General features: G+C 31.0%; 1 protein-coding gene across 1 annotated transcript in view; it reads right to left on the bottom strand.

Annotated features, from left to right (window-relative positions):
• The window catches only part of Cad96Ca (tyrosine kinase receptor Cad96Ca), a 70,821-nt gene that overhangs the window by 4,963 nt on the left and 45,324 nt on the right, over positions 1–20,534 (bottom strand). The window contains exons 5-8 of the mRNA XM_088228030.1: positions 19,991–20,142; positions 17,765–17,947; positions 9,583–9,722; positions 7,094–7,235 (exon numbers count right to left, since the gene is read on the bottom strand). Coding sequence (XP_088084156.1) covers positions 7,094–7,235; positions 9,583–9,722; positions 17,765–17,947; positions 19,991–20,142 — 617 coding nt within the window. The remainder of the gene's footprint in view (positions 1–7,093; positions 7,236–9,582; positions 9,723–17,764; positions 17,948–19,990; positions 20,143–20,534) is intronic.

A 20,534-nucleotide genomic window follows, 5' to 3' on the forward strand; every position in this document is an offset into this window, starting at 1 on the left:
AACTTAAGCGTTTTAAATTACCCCCTTTGTCTTCTTACTTTCTCTTTTGCTATGGAATTGTCATATATTGGTATTACTCTGGTATCTGGAAATCTTCGCTCAAAATTATCTTACTGGGCTGTGTACGATAAAGTATCTTGCAATGATCACAACCAAATCACATTCGATTATTGCGACATTCCTAACACACCAATATCATTGAAATTTTGATCAAACCTGAAAACTGGTCAAATTTTGACGCCCAATTCAATTATCAATTCAAGAAATACCGTCATACATAACTCGCACAATAATTGATTGTGCATATGTTCAACTTCCCGAAGAACTTCCTTTTCTCCCGTGACCCGTCACAAATGGTGGAATTCCAATTTTTCAGCATTAAAAACTCTCAAAAGAGATCGACAAAACGGCTGTTATCATATAGCTTTGTTTTTACTTCATGCAAATTTTAGAATAACAGATTACAAACGCAAAATTGCAATAGATAAAACCAAAAGACTAAGTTGGCGCTATCTAGTAAATTAACTTTCCGAATCTGATCCCTGAGGTGTTCTATACAAATTAATTTTCAATAATAATTTGCAAGATAAGCCCATGAATGGGATTAAACATCTTTTGAACGGTATCATCACACTCACTACCGTGGACACGGCTTTAGCTCTGTTTGATGCATTTATCTCTACTCATGACATTGCTTCTGATTCTTTTCATCATAAACATATTAGATAACATGGATTAATAATTACATTAACTTTCGCATCACCACCTATCCCCGCATTAGAAGTTTGATATGTTGTCTCTAATCTTAATCTATATAAAGCATTTGATCTTGATCAAATTGCTCCTGCGCTTGTAAAAAGGTGCTGATCTTAAGCCCCATTTGAACTACTTACCATGTGTAATACTTGTCTTTCCGTAGGTGTCTTTCCAGATTGCAGGAAAACGGGATTGATTAAAATTATTCCTGAGTGCTACGATTGGCCAAGTACTGATGCTTAAGCATATAGACCAACAATATTTTGAGTTTGTCAAATTTTTTTTAGACAAGGACTGGATTCAACTCCCTGGGGAGCTGTTTATATTAACATATTATAACAGAGATGAAGAACATTTAAGAGAGAAGAACATTTTACGAATCTCACCCGCATAAATAAAGGTTTCAGCTCTTTAAATTCACAAACATCAACAGATGAAAGAATTGAAGGAATAAAGATGTTCAAATATAAGCAAAATGGTAATTGTTACACAGTGTGTAAAGTGGCCACTTAAACCAGCCATTGACAGGTCATAAACCCTGTAGATGCCTGGACTTCTATATTACCTTCTCTTAAATGTTCTTCATCTCTGTTGTAATATGTTCATATAGACCAATACTGGAAATACTAATATGTAACAGACTTGAGTCTCATTTAAATCCAACTCAACCAATAAGTGATAAGCAATTTGGGTTTAGATGCAATATTTATACCGAAGGTACCACCATTTCGATAAACAATTTTGTTTAAAACACAAACAAAAAATATATCCTTATTACGTGATATCTCAGATGCCTTAGATCATGCTTGGTGGCTGATGATTTTATCCAAGCTAATACTTTGACAAATACCTGCAAACTTATTTGAAATTATAATAAGCTATTTTTCAAATCAAAACTTTCTTTACCTCGGTGGTAGTACACTTTTATCACGCGAGATTTAATGTGGCTGTCTTCAAGGCTTTGTTTTGAGACCACAAACTTCCCCCTTCTTCATCATGTATGATTTTGGCGTTTGCCGATGAAAGATGTATTTTGATTGAAGAGAATAGCCGCCGGTCCCTAGAGGATGTCACAGCTAGTGCATTAAATAAAGAAGCCAAAGTTTTGCTCCTCAAAAACTCAATGTTCAGTATTAAGGTCAATCTTGTATGTCCTTCTTCTATCAAATTCCTAGGCACTTCTATTCGAGCTTCAAATTCGATTTAAAACCTCGGTATAATTCTTAAAAGAAATTTGTCTTTAATTTTCTTATAAAATATTCTGCATGCTAGGAAAGCTGTGAATTTAGGAAAGATGGCTGACAAAGTTGCACGCTTGGCCAGAGCCAGCTGGGGGTTGTCTTTTAAAACTTCAACGGTCTGTTATAAATCCATTTTCTTAGGCATCGTGTACTATGCAGCTAGCTGTTAGGCACACTGATGTGAGTTGCAATATTTTAGGCAAATTATTTCAAGCGAACAAAGGTAACCTCTCCCGCATATAGGGCATGCTCAACCGATGCACTCTCGGTTGAAATAGACGTGTTTCTTCTGGATCTGAAAGCACAGCGACGATACGCGAACTTCAACTTTCAAAAAAGTGTTTATTTATTATTGGCTGCGTCAGTCTACTTCCAAATGAAGGAACGTATCAATCGGATATAAAAACAATTGTCTTTAAATGCTCTTTTTGATGCTTGGCAATGACAATGGGAACCTTTCCCTTCTGGGAGGGTTACCTCTCTTTTTTTCCCTTTAATTCATTAGCGCTTAAGATCTTGTTGGGTTTTCTCCGATCACTGGACTACGCACTTTTTATCAGGTCGTGGTAAATTTAATGACAAATTATTTGTTTTTTATATTGATGATTCCTCTTCGTGCTGCTGCAGACATTCTAATCAATCTTCTGAACACATCTTGTGGTCTTGTTCTTTTACACTTATGATTACCGTACGGAGCCTTTTTGCTACTATCTGTGTCCCTGTTACAATTTTTTAATCATTTCGGAGAATTGATCATGTTCAATCAATTTAATCCCAGTCGGTAAAAAACTCACTTGCCACTTTTTTTTAATCCAACAAAGTGCATATTGTGTACTTCTGGACTTTATTTCTACACAAAAGTGCTAAGGCTATTATATTACAGAAGGCTCCTTTGAGCAGTTTTACTTGTTTGGCAACGAGCAACCTTTTCGTGTATGTGGGCACCTTCAAGGAGACTTATGTCCTCAAATGTGGTGTGCGGCATGTGATGGGCAAGTTCTATATCTACCGGATTTGAGACGTATACGTTTCTTTGACAGGACCCTAATTTACCTGTTTTTTTTTTATATTTCTTCCCTAATCCAGAAACATGAAATATTACCGTGTGAAACCACTTATCTCCGCTTGATTTCCTTATTCAGGATTTTTACCAGAGAGCATCCATAGAGTCGAATTCACTCGTCCAGGACAATAAAGAGAAAATAACATAACTGTATTTTAATATGTATCTTTACCTACATGAATAAATCAATTTAAAAAAGAAAATAATGTACTTAAATGTTTTGTTTACATAATTTAATTAATTTGAAATAGATAATGCAAACTAACCTACTTACGAACTTTCTGACAAACCGAATTCTTTCATCAATGAAAATTATCACCTTTTTTATATATTCGGCAACGAGACATATTAATATTGTATACATTTGTTATTACATTTATTAGGCAACAGAACCATCAACAAGTGTGTTAGTCAAGAAGGTAGGTTATGTTGTTATTTGAGATGATATTGCGTCTCTTAGATTAGTTCGTTGTTATGTATTATATTTACTAAATAAATAATATCCTACGTCTTATTGGCCACCGTAAAGTTTATGTTTGTTATATTACCATAAAGGAAACCTCGTTATAAGGGTGTATACTAGTGAAGAAAAATTTCTTTCTAAGGAAGTCGTTTTTAAGGTAGCTGTTAAGATTTATTAGGGAATACTTAAGATTGATGGTAGAAGAAAAAGGGCGGACAAATTTGTTTTATAAAAAAGTGTTTTCGCGTAACGTTTAAAAATTCACGATACTGCATGAAATATTTTTTTTTTAGTATTTTCAGTTTGTAAAAATCTTTGAAGCCATACAATAGATTCAACCCATCATTAGATTGACAAATATTTCGACAGAAATATGGAACCATCTAGGTGAAAATTTACAAAGGAAAAAATAAATAACATTATGGAATGGTAAATGTTTTACAGCGCGCAGAATGACAACAATTCAGTTAATTAAGGTTGTCAATCTTTTCAATGTTCCAGATTAGAGAAAATTGACTTATTCGCTTTCTTTCCATACTTTTAATTGTTTGTTATAAATCTTGATATTTTTATGTTTTTTCATTATAATATCACTTACTCACTGTTATTTGGCACATTTTTTGTTACTCTTTTTATACTATAGTGAGAAATTGTAACTCGTTAAAAACATATTTGAAAAATATTGCTTTCCCTTTAAAATGAATATTTTAATGAAAAAAATAAGTTTGAGAGTGATTCTTCATAATCAAAATACAACAATTTGTATAAAAGATTTAACATAAATGTACATAAATTATTTTAAAAACATATCCAAGAAATTAATTTCACATTACTTAGGTGCTATTATTATCAGAACTAAAACAACTTTTACGTTAGACAAGTTGTTCACCCTTTGCTCTGCTCAAAATTTGATTTACTTGACTACTCACCCCTTTTCAATAAAGGGGAAAAATTTATTTCCTATGTAAAATTTACTCTTCTGTTAAAATCCAAAAAATACCTTTTGATATTAAGATGGAAATGTACATAAATTCTTTGAAAAACATATCTAAGAAATTAATATCAAATTATAAAACTGGTAGCAGATGTAATATAATATATTTAAAACCAAAATCTTACTTTGAGAACTTACCCACCTTAACACGCTTAAAAAAAAGAGAAAGTACCTATTTTATTTTTTTTAAACCTGGAATTTAAATAAAATATTATTCAGAAATGTAAACAGATATGAATAACCCTTATGAAAATAAATATGAAAGCCTCAGTATTTACAAAGCTAATAACCTGTCATTGGCTGGTTCAAGTAGTTATTTTATACACTGTGTGACATTTTCCTGATGAATGAATTTAAACGTTCGCTCTTTCATACATTTTTAATTCTTACATTTGACGATTTGTAAGTATTTTTCTTCCCAAAATTTTAATAAATGTATCCCAGAGAGTTAAGCCCAATATGTCTGCGAATGTTTAAACATACTTAGAATTTTTTCGCTCAAATGTTATTATATATTATGATCGCTCGAATTAGATGAAGATTTAAGCTAATGATTTTTATTCTTTTAATTGCAAACATTCTAAAATCGAGTTATCAAATGGAGTTAGTAGAGCATCTGTTTTATTATAAGACATTTACAAAAAACGAAGTACAAAAAGGGACACCTTAACCATTTGCTCCCCGATGGTACAAATTTGTTCTGATGTAAATAACTTATAAATCTCTTACTTGAAAATGCATTTATTGTAAATCGCTGCTGGTATATAAGACATTTTCGAGTAGTTACGGCCATTTTGAAGAAATTATTCCAAAAAAATAACTCAAAAGGATAAGTTTTGCTTAGAGATGTCACCCATTTGGTTGTATAAAATAACTACTTCTTTACAAACTTCAATGTTAATATTATGATTAAAGATAAGTTAAATATTTATACTGCATCTAATTAAACATGACTTGTAAACTATTATTTTCAGAACAAAAATAACTTTTTCCTTAGACAAGTTGTTCATTTTTGTTCTGCTCGAAATTTAATTTACTTGACTACTCACCCTTTTTCAATAAAAGGTAAAAGTTTATTTTCTTGGTAAAATTTACTCTTCTGTAAATATCCAGAAAATACCTTTTTACATTATGATGGACCAAAGGTATTAAATTTTCAATAAAACCCGTTCTTACAGAATAAATACTTATTTTATATACCTATTTTATAAGCGTAAGGTCCTCTTAATGAGGTCGAAAATTCAGCGATTAACTGCTTAATGTTGAGAGAAAAACCACATTTCATGAAGGGTACTGTTTAATGCTTAGCATGGTGTATGGTGGTTATGTAAATCGATCGTCCAGTCAGACATTTTCTAAATTCAAGCTTAGAGAAACTGGGAAAATAACTACGTCGTCGTCTAAAATCTAATACTGTTGATTTGGGTGTAAATATTTTAATACAATTTTCTCAGCCGGTGTTTAGTAAATAAAAACATAAACAACATGTTTGTTTTAATAAAGGAACATGTTTTTAAATAAACCCAAGCAACATCGCCATTTAATTTGATAGATGTTTTTGTCATTAGATTTTTTTTGTCGCATTAAGCTGGATTGTGAATCAGAAAGAATAGACATTTTTTTACGTAAAACTAATTTTTAAACTTAAGATCGGTTCGAATGAACTTGTCTGATTTATCAAAGCAGGTTAAGGTCTTTTAAGTAGTTGAGAATAGTAGCATGCAAAGGGAGCTCGCAACCCGCCTAGGAATTGCTCTAGCAATTTTTAACGCGATGCGTTCTGTCTGAAACTCTAGTCTATACGCAGTCAAAACATAATGGTAGTTATTCAACTCTTTGACAATGACAGTACCAATATATGTGAATGAATTCCAGTACCTCACCAAAACTGAAAATCGTAAACTTTTGAGTTTTGAAAGTAAATGCTAGAGCAGAATTTCAGGTGGTTCGATTTCATTACTAAAATTTAAGTTCAAGAACGGACGCTGCAGCCTCCTGTAATGATCATTTTAAGAGCGCAGTGGTAGACCTGGCTTGGACGTGTACTGCGAATGCCTTGGCAGAGCCTTAACTTAAGTCACCTCTTCTTTACACCTACGGGCCCCGCCGTCTTGGAAAGCCGACAATTATGATCATTCGGCTTCATTTGGTGAAACTTAGGGAGGCGGGAAGAGCGTAGGAGCAGGTGAGAGTGATGGCTGGCAATAGGCTCTCCTGGACGCATTTTATAATGTCCACATGCCCCACTTAAGAGCAAATAGGGAAAAGAAGAAAAACGATGTCTTGTCGATGACTAATGGATCAGAGAACGAAGGATCAAACCCTGCTCCACCACACATTTTATAATTGCGAGTTGTTTACAATTCATTGAAAATACCCTTAAAACCGAAATATTTGCAAAAATCAGTAAATCATAAGAACGTAAATATTTGTTGAAAAATCAGCGTGGTTTAAATAAATATCGATGTGCATAGTAAAAAAGATATGCAAGCAGGTTTGAAAGACATCGGACCCGCCCGTCATAATAAAATCTACACATAAAAGTATTTAAAAAAAGTTTTACAAAAATATCTCACTTTTCTCATGACATCTCCTGCAGAAAGGCCAGGGTAAGGAGTTGACCCAAGGGTGACTACTTCCCAGATCAGAACTCCGAAACTCCATACATCCGACTTCACTGAGAAAATATCGTCGTACAAAGATTCAGGAGCCATCCATCTGAAATCGAAATGGTTGCATTATTTTCGTAATCACAGAAAGACTAGCTTAATCGCAATCAACCACGTCACGAGCAGACTCGATCGAAGAGCACATAGGATAATTGCCGTCATGCATATAAAAAAAAAATATATATTATATCGAGATATTGTCTCGTACTATTTATACAGTTTTTTCAATTGAAATCATAGTCGATTGATGCCTTTGATATTTATCCTGTGGACGCGAGTCGACAAATACTATTTATTTATTTGATTTTTTCATTTTATATTTACACACCCTACGGGCTTTTACATTTATTAGAAATACATTCAAGTGCAGCAGTGAAACATAAGTATGTACATTTAGTTAAAATTAAAAATAACATAAGAAAAACCAAAAGATACAATAATAAGTAAAAATAAGGAAATGTACCAACATAAGTATATGGGTATATAGAAAAATGTTTAATAAATTTACATACAAAACATACACACATATATAAACATGCATATGCATACATACTTCTTCCATAATAACACCCACTCACCCACCCTCTCACACACCTACACTAACACAAACACACTTTCATGTTTTGTACGAGTATTTAATGTATTTCTGTGGATATCTGTCATTGGTTTTATTATCTGTATATTTTATTCGTTTAATTATTTTACATGTATTACATATATACATACACATAAGTATTGACATTATTTAAAAGATGAAAACATTTTTCATGGATTTTACGTAATTTAATTTTTTAAAATTTTAAAAAGTTATCCATGTTTCGAAAATGATAACAATTTTCTAAAAAAAAGGTTCATCAAGTATGGTGGGTAACAGAGTCTCCAGCTTGAGCTCTTGTAGGATAGAAATAGTCCACCGTAAAATTTATGACCGGGCGATGTCGTGAAGCAACAGTCGCGATGAGAGTTTGACCAGGTTTGGTTGTTTTACTGCGAGCTTCTCCGTCATTGTTTCAAATTTTTACAGCATTTATGTACAGTCACAGTTAAGTCAGATCTCATGAAAATGTAGTGAATAACGTTGCTCTGGGTGATCTTTCATATCGGGTGTTGTTTGGCTGGAGCCCTTTTATCCAACCACTGCTATGAACGCTGACGGCTATCGTACAATAGAGTATTTGTTTAAATTTATAATTTTAGAGATCAAGCACTGATTTGAGTCTACTGAACACTTTATTTTATTTTTACAAATATAAAAAACTAAAATTTCGTGACAATTGCTTCGCCTTGTTAGGGCATTTTCAAACGAATGTGAAGATTATATGGATTGAATGTCCTTATATAGTTATATAATTCAAGGTACTTAAGTAGAAACATTCGTTTAAAAATGCCATAACAAGGCGAAACAATTGTCACGAAATTTTTGTTTTTACATTTTTTATATTTGTAAAAATAAAATAAAGTGTTCAGTAAACTCAAATCAGTGTTTGATTTCTAATATTATAAGTTTAAATATGGAGTTCTACAAAATAAACACCAAATCAATCAATGAGTTTTTATTTATTTGGATCTAAATTTGAAGCCCTCAGTATAGAAAATGACCAAACGACCCCATACCAATCTCCGAAAAATTTGGAATATCTGTAATTGCACTTTTCATTTTAAATATTTACAAAAAATATTTATCATTTGATAATATTTGGTGCTACTAACACATTGGACAATTAACCTAAAGGTTAACATAACAAAAAACGCTTTTAGTAATTAATATACAGTTGGACGCTTTTGACAGTATTTTTAACATTTGGCCATCTTTGATACTTAGGGCCTCATTTGTTGCAACAGAGAGGGAAAATATTTTGAGAAAGAAATATTAAAATCTAAGAATTTATAAGGCTTATGACCTGAGCTGTTTTATGTGGCCACTTAACACAATGTGTAACATTCACCATTTTGCCAAAGTTTGAACATCCAAATTTCCTCGATTTTTCCATCTGTTGACTTTTGTGAAGTAAAAGAGATTAAACCTTTATGAATGTTTTCCTTCTCTGTTGCAACCAATTAAGATCGAAATAACTCCGCAGGGAGGAAATCCAGTCTGACTAAAAACATTTGGACATATTCAAAACATTGTTGAATTAACTAACTGGTATAAGAAGTATAAAAATTATTTCCAGGCGTTGCCTAATAGGTGAATTTTCACCCACATGATAAAGGTTTTAGCTACTTTACTTAAAGCTATCTGATTGTTAGCAAATTATTTTAAAAAAATCATAGATTACAGTTCCTATATTATATTGTCGACTTTACAATGCTTATGTATTTAAGGCATAATTCAATAATTAATCAATTTGCAATTATAATAAGAGTGTACATGCAAAAACGTTTTTTCTACAAACCTGATGGGTAATCTGCCTTCACTTTTTCTCTCGTACACGTGTGATGTAATGACGTCTCTGGCAAAACCGAAGTCTGCCACCTTACACACGTGCTCATCTGTTATCAAAATATTTCTGGCAGCAAGGTCACGATGAATTATCTAAAAAAACAAATAATTAACATTAGATAATCAAATAAATAAGAACCGCTTGGATGATTTGTTTAAAGGAAGACAATAACATTTTTTAAATTTTACTCTTGTTTTTTTTACAATATACATAACAGGTTAAACAGAGTATTAAAATAATAAAGCATAATTACATAGCAAAGAACAAATACACAATTATAGTAAAACTAGTAAACAAAAAATCCCACAAAGGCATGGTCTGTTCGTGGGTAGACAAGAAAATGTTAATGAATTTTTGCTCCTATAATAAATAATGGAGAGTTACAATATTTTGTGTAACATAAGAAAGAGAAAATAAAACATTCTTTAAAAGATTTTTTTTTTTTAAACTGTAATTAAAAAAGGAAAACAAAAATATTTAAAAAAAAAACATAACAATATTCTTTATTATTAAAGGGCAACAAAATATATCATAGAAAATAAGAGTTCATATCTTTAGTTTGAATCCAGGATAGTGCGTGCCTTTTAAAAGAAGGAAAATTTTGAATGTTTGGAATCAATGAAATATTATCAGTAAAAAAAAAATTAAACATTTTTGGGCCTATAAAATATGCATGTCTCTCTCATAAAATTGTCATCATCATTCCATGTCCGCTCTCTAGTTGGAGCATATGGTAACCAAAGCTAAGTTTTTAGCTCTTATACATCCTCCTAAGTCAGGTTTGCATCCCATAGTTCTGACATAAACAGTTAACGAACAATTGTCACTAAAGTTAAATCAAATTATGTACAAAAATGTGTATATTAGTACAAAAAAATTTAAGTGTCTTTGTGTGTTAACTGTAATCAGTCAAGTGTATTTGTTTTTTAAATATGAATATTTATTTTTATGCAAAAAAATATATATTTTACTTTGATGAATGTTAACGTTCATGCAATATGTTTTGACATAATATAAGAGTTTAAAATTAATCAAATAAAAATAAAAATGTTTTTTACTTTGACTATTATTGTGAAGATGTGAAAATATTGATTTTAAAGCAGGATTAAATTTTATATAGGTTAATCCATCAAGCCAGACTGGCTTGGTGAGATTTTTGTTTTTACTAATAATATTTCTTGTTTCGTATCATTATTTATTCATTTGAATCTTGAAGTAAATATTATAAGTTCTTTGGCGGACTTGTTTCTAGAAGCAAAATCTTACTGCCAATCAAAAAGTATGTTGAGTAGTCAAAAGATGAATTGGTCAGAAATTTGTTCCTAAAAAATACATATTTTGAAAAATAGCTTAATTGATCTACCATCGTTATTGGAACAAGTGGCATTCAATGTTCCGATTCGCCGTTTGCAAATTAATAATATTATGTTCTTTGATCAGCACAGCACAAACTTTTTGCTTGCTGCTTCGGCTTGCATGCATCAATTTTCCGATTGTGTCGCATTGTTAACGCAATGCAAGATCTGGTGTTAGTCTTTCTATATTTAAACAATTACAAATCTAGACCACATCTTGTCTTGAGGTAGTAATTTTTTTTCCTAGCTTTGATCTGATATGTATATATTAACTTCCCATTATAATCAAAAAACTATTTGGTTCTGAAACAAAATATATCATGAATATATTTTAACAAAATTTAATTATTTACTTTTCAAAATTTGCTATAATCATCAAAAGTTATGATTTTTATGTGCTTACAATTATTCCAGGATTTATGTTTACTTTGTTACGAACCATTGTAATTTATTTTGAGGAAGGCTTTTGTTCAAATAAGACATCAAATAGGATACGGCATAATACCTGTGTTTATATACTTTTCATGGCATTTTGGTATTCCGGTACCCGACACAGGATAGTAAAATATTTATGCCAATTACTCCCTAACGGGCCAATAAGAAAGGAGATAAAAACAAGAGAAACACCTTCGAACTTATTATTTTCACGCAGCAATATTATTATTTCAAATTGTTTCAGGTAGGAATGTATTTTGATTGAACAATTTAATTGGTTTTTTTAAAACTCAATCAATTATTAAATTGACGGCTTAAAATTATTATCACCATCGTAATTTCTCTGAGGTGCATATGGTACTGAATTGGTGCTGCAATTGCAGGGTATCTTGATCATTTTTGTTACATTTTATGTAAGGTGACCAGTCTTATTTTATTTTATTAACACAAACGGCAAATCTACCTTTTACAAACATTTATAATACTTACATATTTGGCTTAATTTTTTTTTTTAAACGTAAATTTCTTAATACCCAAGATTTATTAAAAAAAATTAAACCTAAAAATTTTACAAGATTTATATTTAAAAAATTATACAGTATATTCAGCAGAAAGTTTAAATAATAAATCATTCTACAGTAATACAACAAAAAACTCATAAGTACTATTTCATACAGCTGGGCAAAGTGAACAAAAAATTGTATATATTATGAAATGCATGAATAAATAAGTATAATTACTATTCACCATCTTTGAAAAAGTTCAAAGGGTTTGTTCTATAAGAACAATACCCTACACTAAATATATCAGATACGTGGGAATAACTATTGCCGAGTTTATGAAGTCTATTTAATACGTCATAACAAGTATACACTGTCCGTGAATTGTTGCTACAAAGCGGTGGCACCTCTCTAGTCATTCTTCCAGGCACCCTGATGAGAGATAAGTAGATAGTTCAGGGCAATCCCATATTGAATTTACAATTTTCAATAAATTTAAAAGGTCTATAATTTTTCTTCTATCGTTAAGTTTTAACAAATTTAATGTTTATAGTAGTAAAAAATCGTAATTTAAAAATTTATGACTGATTCTAAGTTTAAAATTTATATACCGTAAGAATTTTTTTTTGACTCTTTCACGTAAATTACCGTGACATCATCGTACTATTTTGTTATTTGGTTGAGTAGAAATAAAAATAGATAATACTTCTATTTGTCACTTATTTTTTTTCTTATAACACACATACAAAGACATTGAAAGTTACGTAGAAATGGGCCAAATGTAAATCTTAACTTATAAATTAATGTAACCTCGTAGATAGTGGATTCGGTAATGCCGACAAAGGGGTATTTTGTGTTTATAAAGTGAAATATTTTTAGCTGCAAGGATTGTTACAAAAATTCTTGAGAATCTGCACATTCAAGTTGGTGGAATTTAGACAAGATGGTTTCCCTTATCAGGACAGATGTATATCTGGGAAAAATACCACCCTTATTTTATAGATTTAAAGTTGTGTGAAGCAAATAAGGTACAATATATATTCCATAATCAAATATCTTTATTTATTAGCCAAAAAGACCCATATTGAGATGCAATTTTAACATTTTCTAGTTGTCACAAAAGTGTGAAATGCACTTTAATTTGAAAAAAGACTATTCTTAAAGATGCAATAAACTTCACGGACTTGTAAAATCCTACAGAACAGTACGTTATCCTTTTTACCAAGTTGTTGTACACAATAATAATGGTATAATTGCGTGTATTTTGTACATTTATCTCCTCAATGAATTTAAAATTTTGAAATGTAAAATATCACTAAATGTAAATGTAAAATATCAACCCGAGTATAAACAGCATTCCTACGTTAATAAATTAGTATTACAGTACTATTATTTTCTTATTTTTCTCTTTATTTAAAATTTTTAATTTTAATTTTGATTTTTATTCTCATGTTTACCTTAACATACGAGTACATTAGAGTTAGATTTAAATTTATTTCAACAGAGGTGGAAAACACTTTTGAGAAGGGAATATGGAAGTTTAGGCATTTGCAGGGCTTATGACCTGTCATTAGCTGGTTTAAGTGTCCACTTTACCCACTGTGTAACATTCACCATTCTGCCCATGTTCGAACATCCACATTTTCTCAACTCTTCCATCTGTTTTCCAATTCAATTGAATGAACTACCTGGTAAAAGAAGAGGTATAAAAATTGGAAAATTGTTTTCAGGCGTTGTCAAGTAGGTGATTTGGTTCAACCGGATGAATCTCATAACTCGAATCTCCCACGTGATAAAGGTTTCAGCTCTATTACTTTGTTGATGTTCGAACATGGGCAAATTTCTCTCTGTTGAAATAAATTTACATATGAATGGTTACCAAGGGAGGAAATCCAGCCAGTCTGCAAGCAATTGGACATACTCAAACATTGTTGAATTAAAGTTAGAATTGATTTTTTTTCGATTTTGTTTATTTCAAAATTGCTTCACTATATTTATCTGTCTATACAATATGTGTGGATATATGTATGTATCATCTGTCATCGCTCTTATTTTCTTACCTCCTCTTTCACAGTAGTAGCCGCTCAATTGTGGAATAATCTACCCACTAATGTTAGAGACGCCCCTTCTTTATTTACATTTAAGTCAAGATTGAAATGTCACTATCTAAATATTTAAATTGTTCCTTTTTTCTTTTTTTTTCTTTTCCATCCTCTCTCCTCTTTTCATAGTATAGTGTTAATTTTTTAAAATATGTTTTTAATTTTGTTAATCTTTGTTTTTAATTTTTGTATAAAATTGTAAGATTTAATATGCCTATGTATAAATAATTTTCTCAAACTGAACGGTTTGGGTAGGTAGGAAGAAATTGCTTTAAGGCAATATGCCCGCCCTTATATGTATTTAAATATTGTTTATGTATATAAAGTGTATGCAAATATGTATGCATATATGTGTGTATGTATGTATGCATGAATATGTGTATGTATGTACGAATATATGTGTACATGTATGTATCAAATAAAATTTGTTTTACTTTTTTATATTTATTTTAAATTATATAACTTCAAATAAACAAAATAACTAAAACATTGCAAGCCACTTACTCTCCAAGCATAAGAGCTAGTCTCTTTTTTGGAAAGTTACAGTTCAAAGAATAACTAAATACATAAAAACAGGATTGTAATAGGAAAAAAAAAACAATATTTTAAGGAACAACGTTAATTTTAAGTGTAATCATACAATTAAATACTTGTATAAAAAAAAGTATTAAAATAGCATAAAACACTTCCAAAATAAAATTGACGATATTACTAAACTATCTTTATACTAAAATATTCACTGTGACCATTTTTTCTTAAGGTTTTACTAAATACATAATTTAAAACATTTAGAATCGTTTAGCAAACGTTTAAATTAGTCGGTTAATCTGATAAACTTGAATTAAATGATCACATTCAAGTGGGTTTTCATTAATAATTTAGAACTGCCTCAGCCAATATTAATTTAGGGTTTATTGCATAACTTGGGTAGTTGACTTAAAAGGGTTCTCTTAGGAGGAATACTGTTAGAGTGTTAATGAGGTGGCATCTACAGAGAGTTCACAAAAACGATACTTGAAAAATATTCGTTTTATGAAATAAGCGTTTCTAAACATTTTAGTAATCTTAACAACTTTTCTCCTTGAGGGTGAAATCCAGTTATTTATCAGTTAAAATTGTAAGTTTAGTACAAACATTATTTATGACAAGTACAAAAAAATTTTTTTTACTCGATTGTGTTTCATTAACATATTGTATTTCCGTATTGCAGGGGTAAACCGTGTATAAAAGCGATTATGCGCAATTTACTATTATATTTTACTAACCATAATAATGTTTTACTGTCACTTTATTTACAGAAAAACAAATAAATAATTACCATTTAATTTAAATCATTTCCACCGTTCGTATTTTGATCCTAATTTAAATATAAATATTAATAAAGCGCGCCCAGCGCCTGCGGTGTGCCTAGACACTAGCCGATTATTCCATCTTATTTTTCATACAAATAAGCATACTATATTTTGAATGTCTTAACCCCAGTGCTTGTTTTTTCTCCTAGATTAAACTTGTAGATCACACAAATTATTTGAAAATTCTTGATTTGGAAAACAGTATTTCAAACACTATTTTTTAAGGGATATTTTTTTTTGAGATGGTACTTTTGACATAAGACCATAATTACTTTCATGCGTCATATTGCAGAAAGTTTTTAGCACCATTAATTTTGAGAACAATTCGGCCAGTTGACATTACAATTGAATACCTAATATCGCGAATTGTCAATCCATCATTTAAATTCAATTATTTACATTTCATTAATTTATTCAATTGCATATTTCAAATATTCGTTTATGCCTAGCATAGAAACATTTATTTATTAGAAACACTTTTAACACTCTCGAAATTTTTTTAACAAAATTTATTTCTTTGATATTTTTGAGAAAATAACTAAAAAATTTAGCCGCCATGCATATGAGCTCTCTTTGTATAATTTTTAGGACTTTGAATAATCTCAATGTGTGTAAAGCTTGTACATCCGTACAGCGCTGCATTAAATAAATACTTCGCGACAACTCGCTACTAAAGTAAGAACTGTTTTTATTTCCCCTGAAAAATGTTAGTTTGGGATTTACGAGTTTTACACGTTTTGCCGACGGTATGTTCTTCATATTTATTTGCAGTATGCATAATATATCAAAATCAGCATTTTTCATTCAAGCTTATTTCCGTATGTTTTCATTTTAAGGAAGAATTTTAGAGTGCCTTGTAGTAAGCATGTTATGATTTTACCTGATATAATCCCCTATACCCAAAGAACTTTCGGGGGTGGAAAGGATTGAGCAGTTTTTTTATGGAAAAAGGGTAATATCGTGTTATCGAAGATTCCACATTTTATTTTATTAGGAAAGGTAAAGATTGCTTACGAAAATTGATTTGAATGATATTTAAGTTTAAAAACCAATGAAAATATTATTATTTTTTAAGGAAACAGCTGTTTTTAATTTTGTTAATATTTCGGGTTCGAATTTCATTTCCAGGTGAGTTATTAAGATTAAAAAATAACAACAGAGATTAGGAACATTTAAGAGACGCACGCATTTACATGGTTTATGACCTGTCATTGCCATCTAAACAACCACGTCTTAACAAAATGGTCCTCAAAGAAGTATATAAAATGGAAAATGGCTTTGCCTGATATGTAAAATAATTCAATCGAGTGAACGCAACAATAATGTTTGTTTTTTTTTTATGTTTTCAGGCGTTGCCTAGCAGGCAAATTGATTCTTTTAAGATATTTAATTGCAGAAAAATCCACTTTTTGAAATATAAACCTTGTATATTATAAGCAAGCAATAAAGCAACTCCCATATAAAAAAAAGTTAAATTGATTCAGCCAGTTGAATCTCACCCACATAATAAAGGTTTCAGCTCTTTTACTTCACAAAAGTCAACAGATGGAAGAGTTGAAAAAATTTGATGTTTAAACACTGACAAAATGATGAATGTTTCAATGTGTGTAAAGGATTTACTTAAACCCACCAATGTTATGTTGAAAGCCCTGTAAATGCTTATGCTTCCATATTTCTTATCTGAAATGTTCTCCATATTTGTTATATTTTTTTTAAACCCCCTTTGATGTTTGTAGGTTCTAATTATTTTTTTGTTTTTCATTTATTTTTGCACTGAAGCAGGCCAGAAGGCCCCATTTCAGTAGTGAGTTATAGCACAGAACGCCCAGGCTTGAGGATAATCTCATTTCATGTTTGTGATCTCACCGGGAATAAACCCAAAATCTTTCGGTTTCTACACCGCGGAGGCCACCAAATTAGTTGGATACAAAGTTATTATAAATTTGTTCGGTGAGGCCCTTTAAAAGGACATTATATTGCCGATTTTGGACCCCTCTGCGCACTCTGTAGCTACAAGATGTGTTAAAAATGTACATATTTTTATTCATTTGATTATAAAACAATTCACAAAAAAAACAAGTGAAGAAAAAGTTCATCAATTTTTATGTATTTATTTATTCATTCAAAATTATCAAAGTTAATCCTAATTTTTATTATTTTGTTTTTTTAATGTTTTATTTCTAGCCTTACTAGGGTATTACTACCTACGAAGACTGGCAAGTGTTTTGTTTATTTTAAAAATTTAACATTAAATATGTAGTTGGAAACGGGGAACTAGATTTCAAACCGCCTATGCGCTCTGTATTGGGATGTTTATTGTACAGTGCGCCTGAGCAATGACGCTATAAAAATTATTCAAAATAAAAACATTTAAAATGAGATTCACTCACCCCTTTAGCTGATAGGAACTCCATTCCTCTCGCAACTTGGTAGACGAAAGCTGTAAGGTCCCGTGACGTCAGAGTTTCACTTCCAGCATGCACGTTCCCGTAATGTCTCTCGGCCCGTGAAGCTCGCAAGAAGGCCTGCAGCTTACCCAAACTGATATACTCCATTATCACGAATATTGGATCCTGAAACGAGATCGGGATTCGTGAAATAATATAAAAATGCATTGACTCAGAAATAATGTACGATCATATCTTTGGCTTACAGTGGAATCACATCATGTCATTGTAAAATGAGTCGGAAGAGGTGACATTTTCAATATATTGAATGAGTGTTTTTCTTTTTTTACTTGAAGTTCCCGCTTTTCCCGAGCCCGATTTTCAAGTTCTTTTCTTCAAACTTCGTTATCATCATTCATTTATTCACCCCAAAAGGTGCATAGGGCGCTGAGTTTGTACCTCAAACGTTTTTTTAAAAAACATTATTCGCCCATAAGGCTTTTATAATACAAGTTTGCTTTTATATAATACAAAATAAGTGTAAATATTGAAGTTTCTCTCAATAACCCGGGAGCCTACTTGCAATAAATATATATTTTCTTTTGAAAAATTCAAACTAGAAATTATTTGTAATAGTTTGTAAAACAACAATGTTTGAAAAAATATGAATGGAAAGTTTTTTTTTCTTTACCCAAATATATAAACTTTGGTGGCCATTTTCAACGAGTTGTAAATAAATATCTATTATAAAATGGAAATCAAGTTGGGGGAAAGTGGGGTTTGAACCTCGGATCTCTGTTCCGTGAGTCCGCAACACTAGCTACGGGACCACAACCTGATTATGACATTTTAATTTACGTTTCAATCTCTAAAGGACATTTGTCGCAATACACTGACAGCCAGAATCGTAGCTATGGAAACGATTTACACAGAAATATTAGCTATGGAAATACGTTTATCTCTTTTTCACACGAATATTAGCGTGTGCATCATGATTTAATATCTCTGTTTTTTTCATTGTTAAGTGTAACGAAATATTCCATAAATCTGAGATAAGACTAGTAGAGAAGAATATACAACTAACCCTTCATGAACATGAGTAATGAAGTATTATTAAAATAATAGGTTTTTAAAAAAATATTCTAACAATTTTCCTGGAAATTAAAGACAAGATAACTAGTATTTTTATCTGTATTTTTTTATTTTCTTTTACTATATTTCAATTTCAAATTTAATTTATTGTTTAATAAAAAAATACTTTAATTCAAAACTAAGTTGAACTTTGTTATGCTAAAAGCAGCCAGTCCTCAATTTTGGAAAAAAATATGTATTGATGTTATCGGGTGAAGTAAGGTCAATTCTATGTTATGCTAAAATCCACCGTCGCAAGACCGCTTTCATACAAAAAAATTATCTATCACAGAAACGGCATTTCTCAATTTGCAGAAAACACCCACAGCATTAGAAAAATCTTAGGGTACTTTAAACTGATCAAATACATAATTAGATTCTTGTTTGTAATTTAAAAAAAACTGATGTATTAATTGTTCATCATTAGTCAAAGTCAAAAACATTCCAACTATTGTGTAGATTATTTTCACAAAGGTGCTATTATCTCATTTTCACTTTTCTATGGCTGGCTGCTTTCTGCAAATTTACGTTCAATTTTTCTTACGTTTTTGAATAGCAGACGTATTTTGGTTAAGTTTAATGAGATATAAATTCTCATAATCAGAGTCAAATTATTGCTCATTAAAAATATATATTTATACATGAGAAAAGCTAAACATGAAAGCTATGTGTCAAAAAAAGCATTATCGTTGTTTTAATCTTTGGCTCAGTCCTTAATATAATAATAATATTTGGCTGATTTAGATAGCGCCATTTTTGTAAAAAATCCCCTCAAGGGCGCTTTACAATTATATACCTAAACTTACATTCTAACTACACCAAAGTGATTAATTATATTTACAGATTTCAAATTGAGGGTATGATAGTCTAAAAAAGTGAAATTTTAGTTGGGATCTGAACTGTCCGGGACAGTCGATGATAAGTAAGTTTAAAGGCAATTGGTTCCAGGCAGAGGGGCCGGCAGCGGCAAAAACACGATCTCCAAATATAATGTTTGGGTAGCGCCGGATTTCGACAAGTTTTCCTCTTCCTGAATCAAATGCCGACCTAAGAGTACTTTAGTAATTCAGTCATTTAATATGTCTAGTAATTACTTACCTTTTCAGTGCAACAAGCCAGCAATCTGACGACGTTAGGATGAGGTTCCAACATTTTCATGACTTGAAGCTCAGAAAGGAGGTCGCTTCGCTCCTTTTCGTTCGCGTTTTCTTTCAAAGTCTTAACGGCAACAATGGATGGTCCAATTTTACCTGAAATTAGATTTAATGTATTTTGAAGCTAATTTCCTTATCGTAAAATTGAAATTAAAATATCGAAAAAAATTAACAACAGAAACATATCTCCGAACTTTGATCATTGTTGCGTCATTTAAGATTACTTACCACTAAAAGGTTACGAAGAAATAGGTGCAAACGTTTTTACTATCACTACGTTGCTTTTTTGAGTGATACCGTATGTGTTGAATTTGTTTCGACGTTTCGGCTACCATTGCAGGAGCCATTTTCAGGGTAAATTTTCAGAGTATTTTGTAGAAAAGGGTTTGTGTTTAAATACTTGTAATTTGTACCGTGTTGCAGTCGGCAATTGGCACATTTCTATTCGTTTTTGTAGTATGTAGTGCTGGGAACCAAATTGAGTTTAA

This window comes from Micrasema longulum, unplaced genomic scaffold (genome assembly GCF_059751315.1).
Source record: "Micrasema longulum isolate JH-2025_06_02 unplaced genomic scaffold, ASM5975131v1 h1tg000557l, whole genome shotgun sequence".
Classification (NCBI taxonomy): Eukaryota; Metazoa; Arthropoda; class Insecta; order Trichoptera; family Brachycentridae; genus Micrasema; species Micrasema longulum.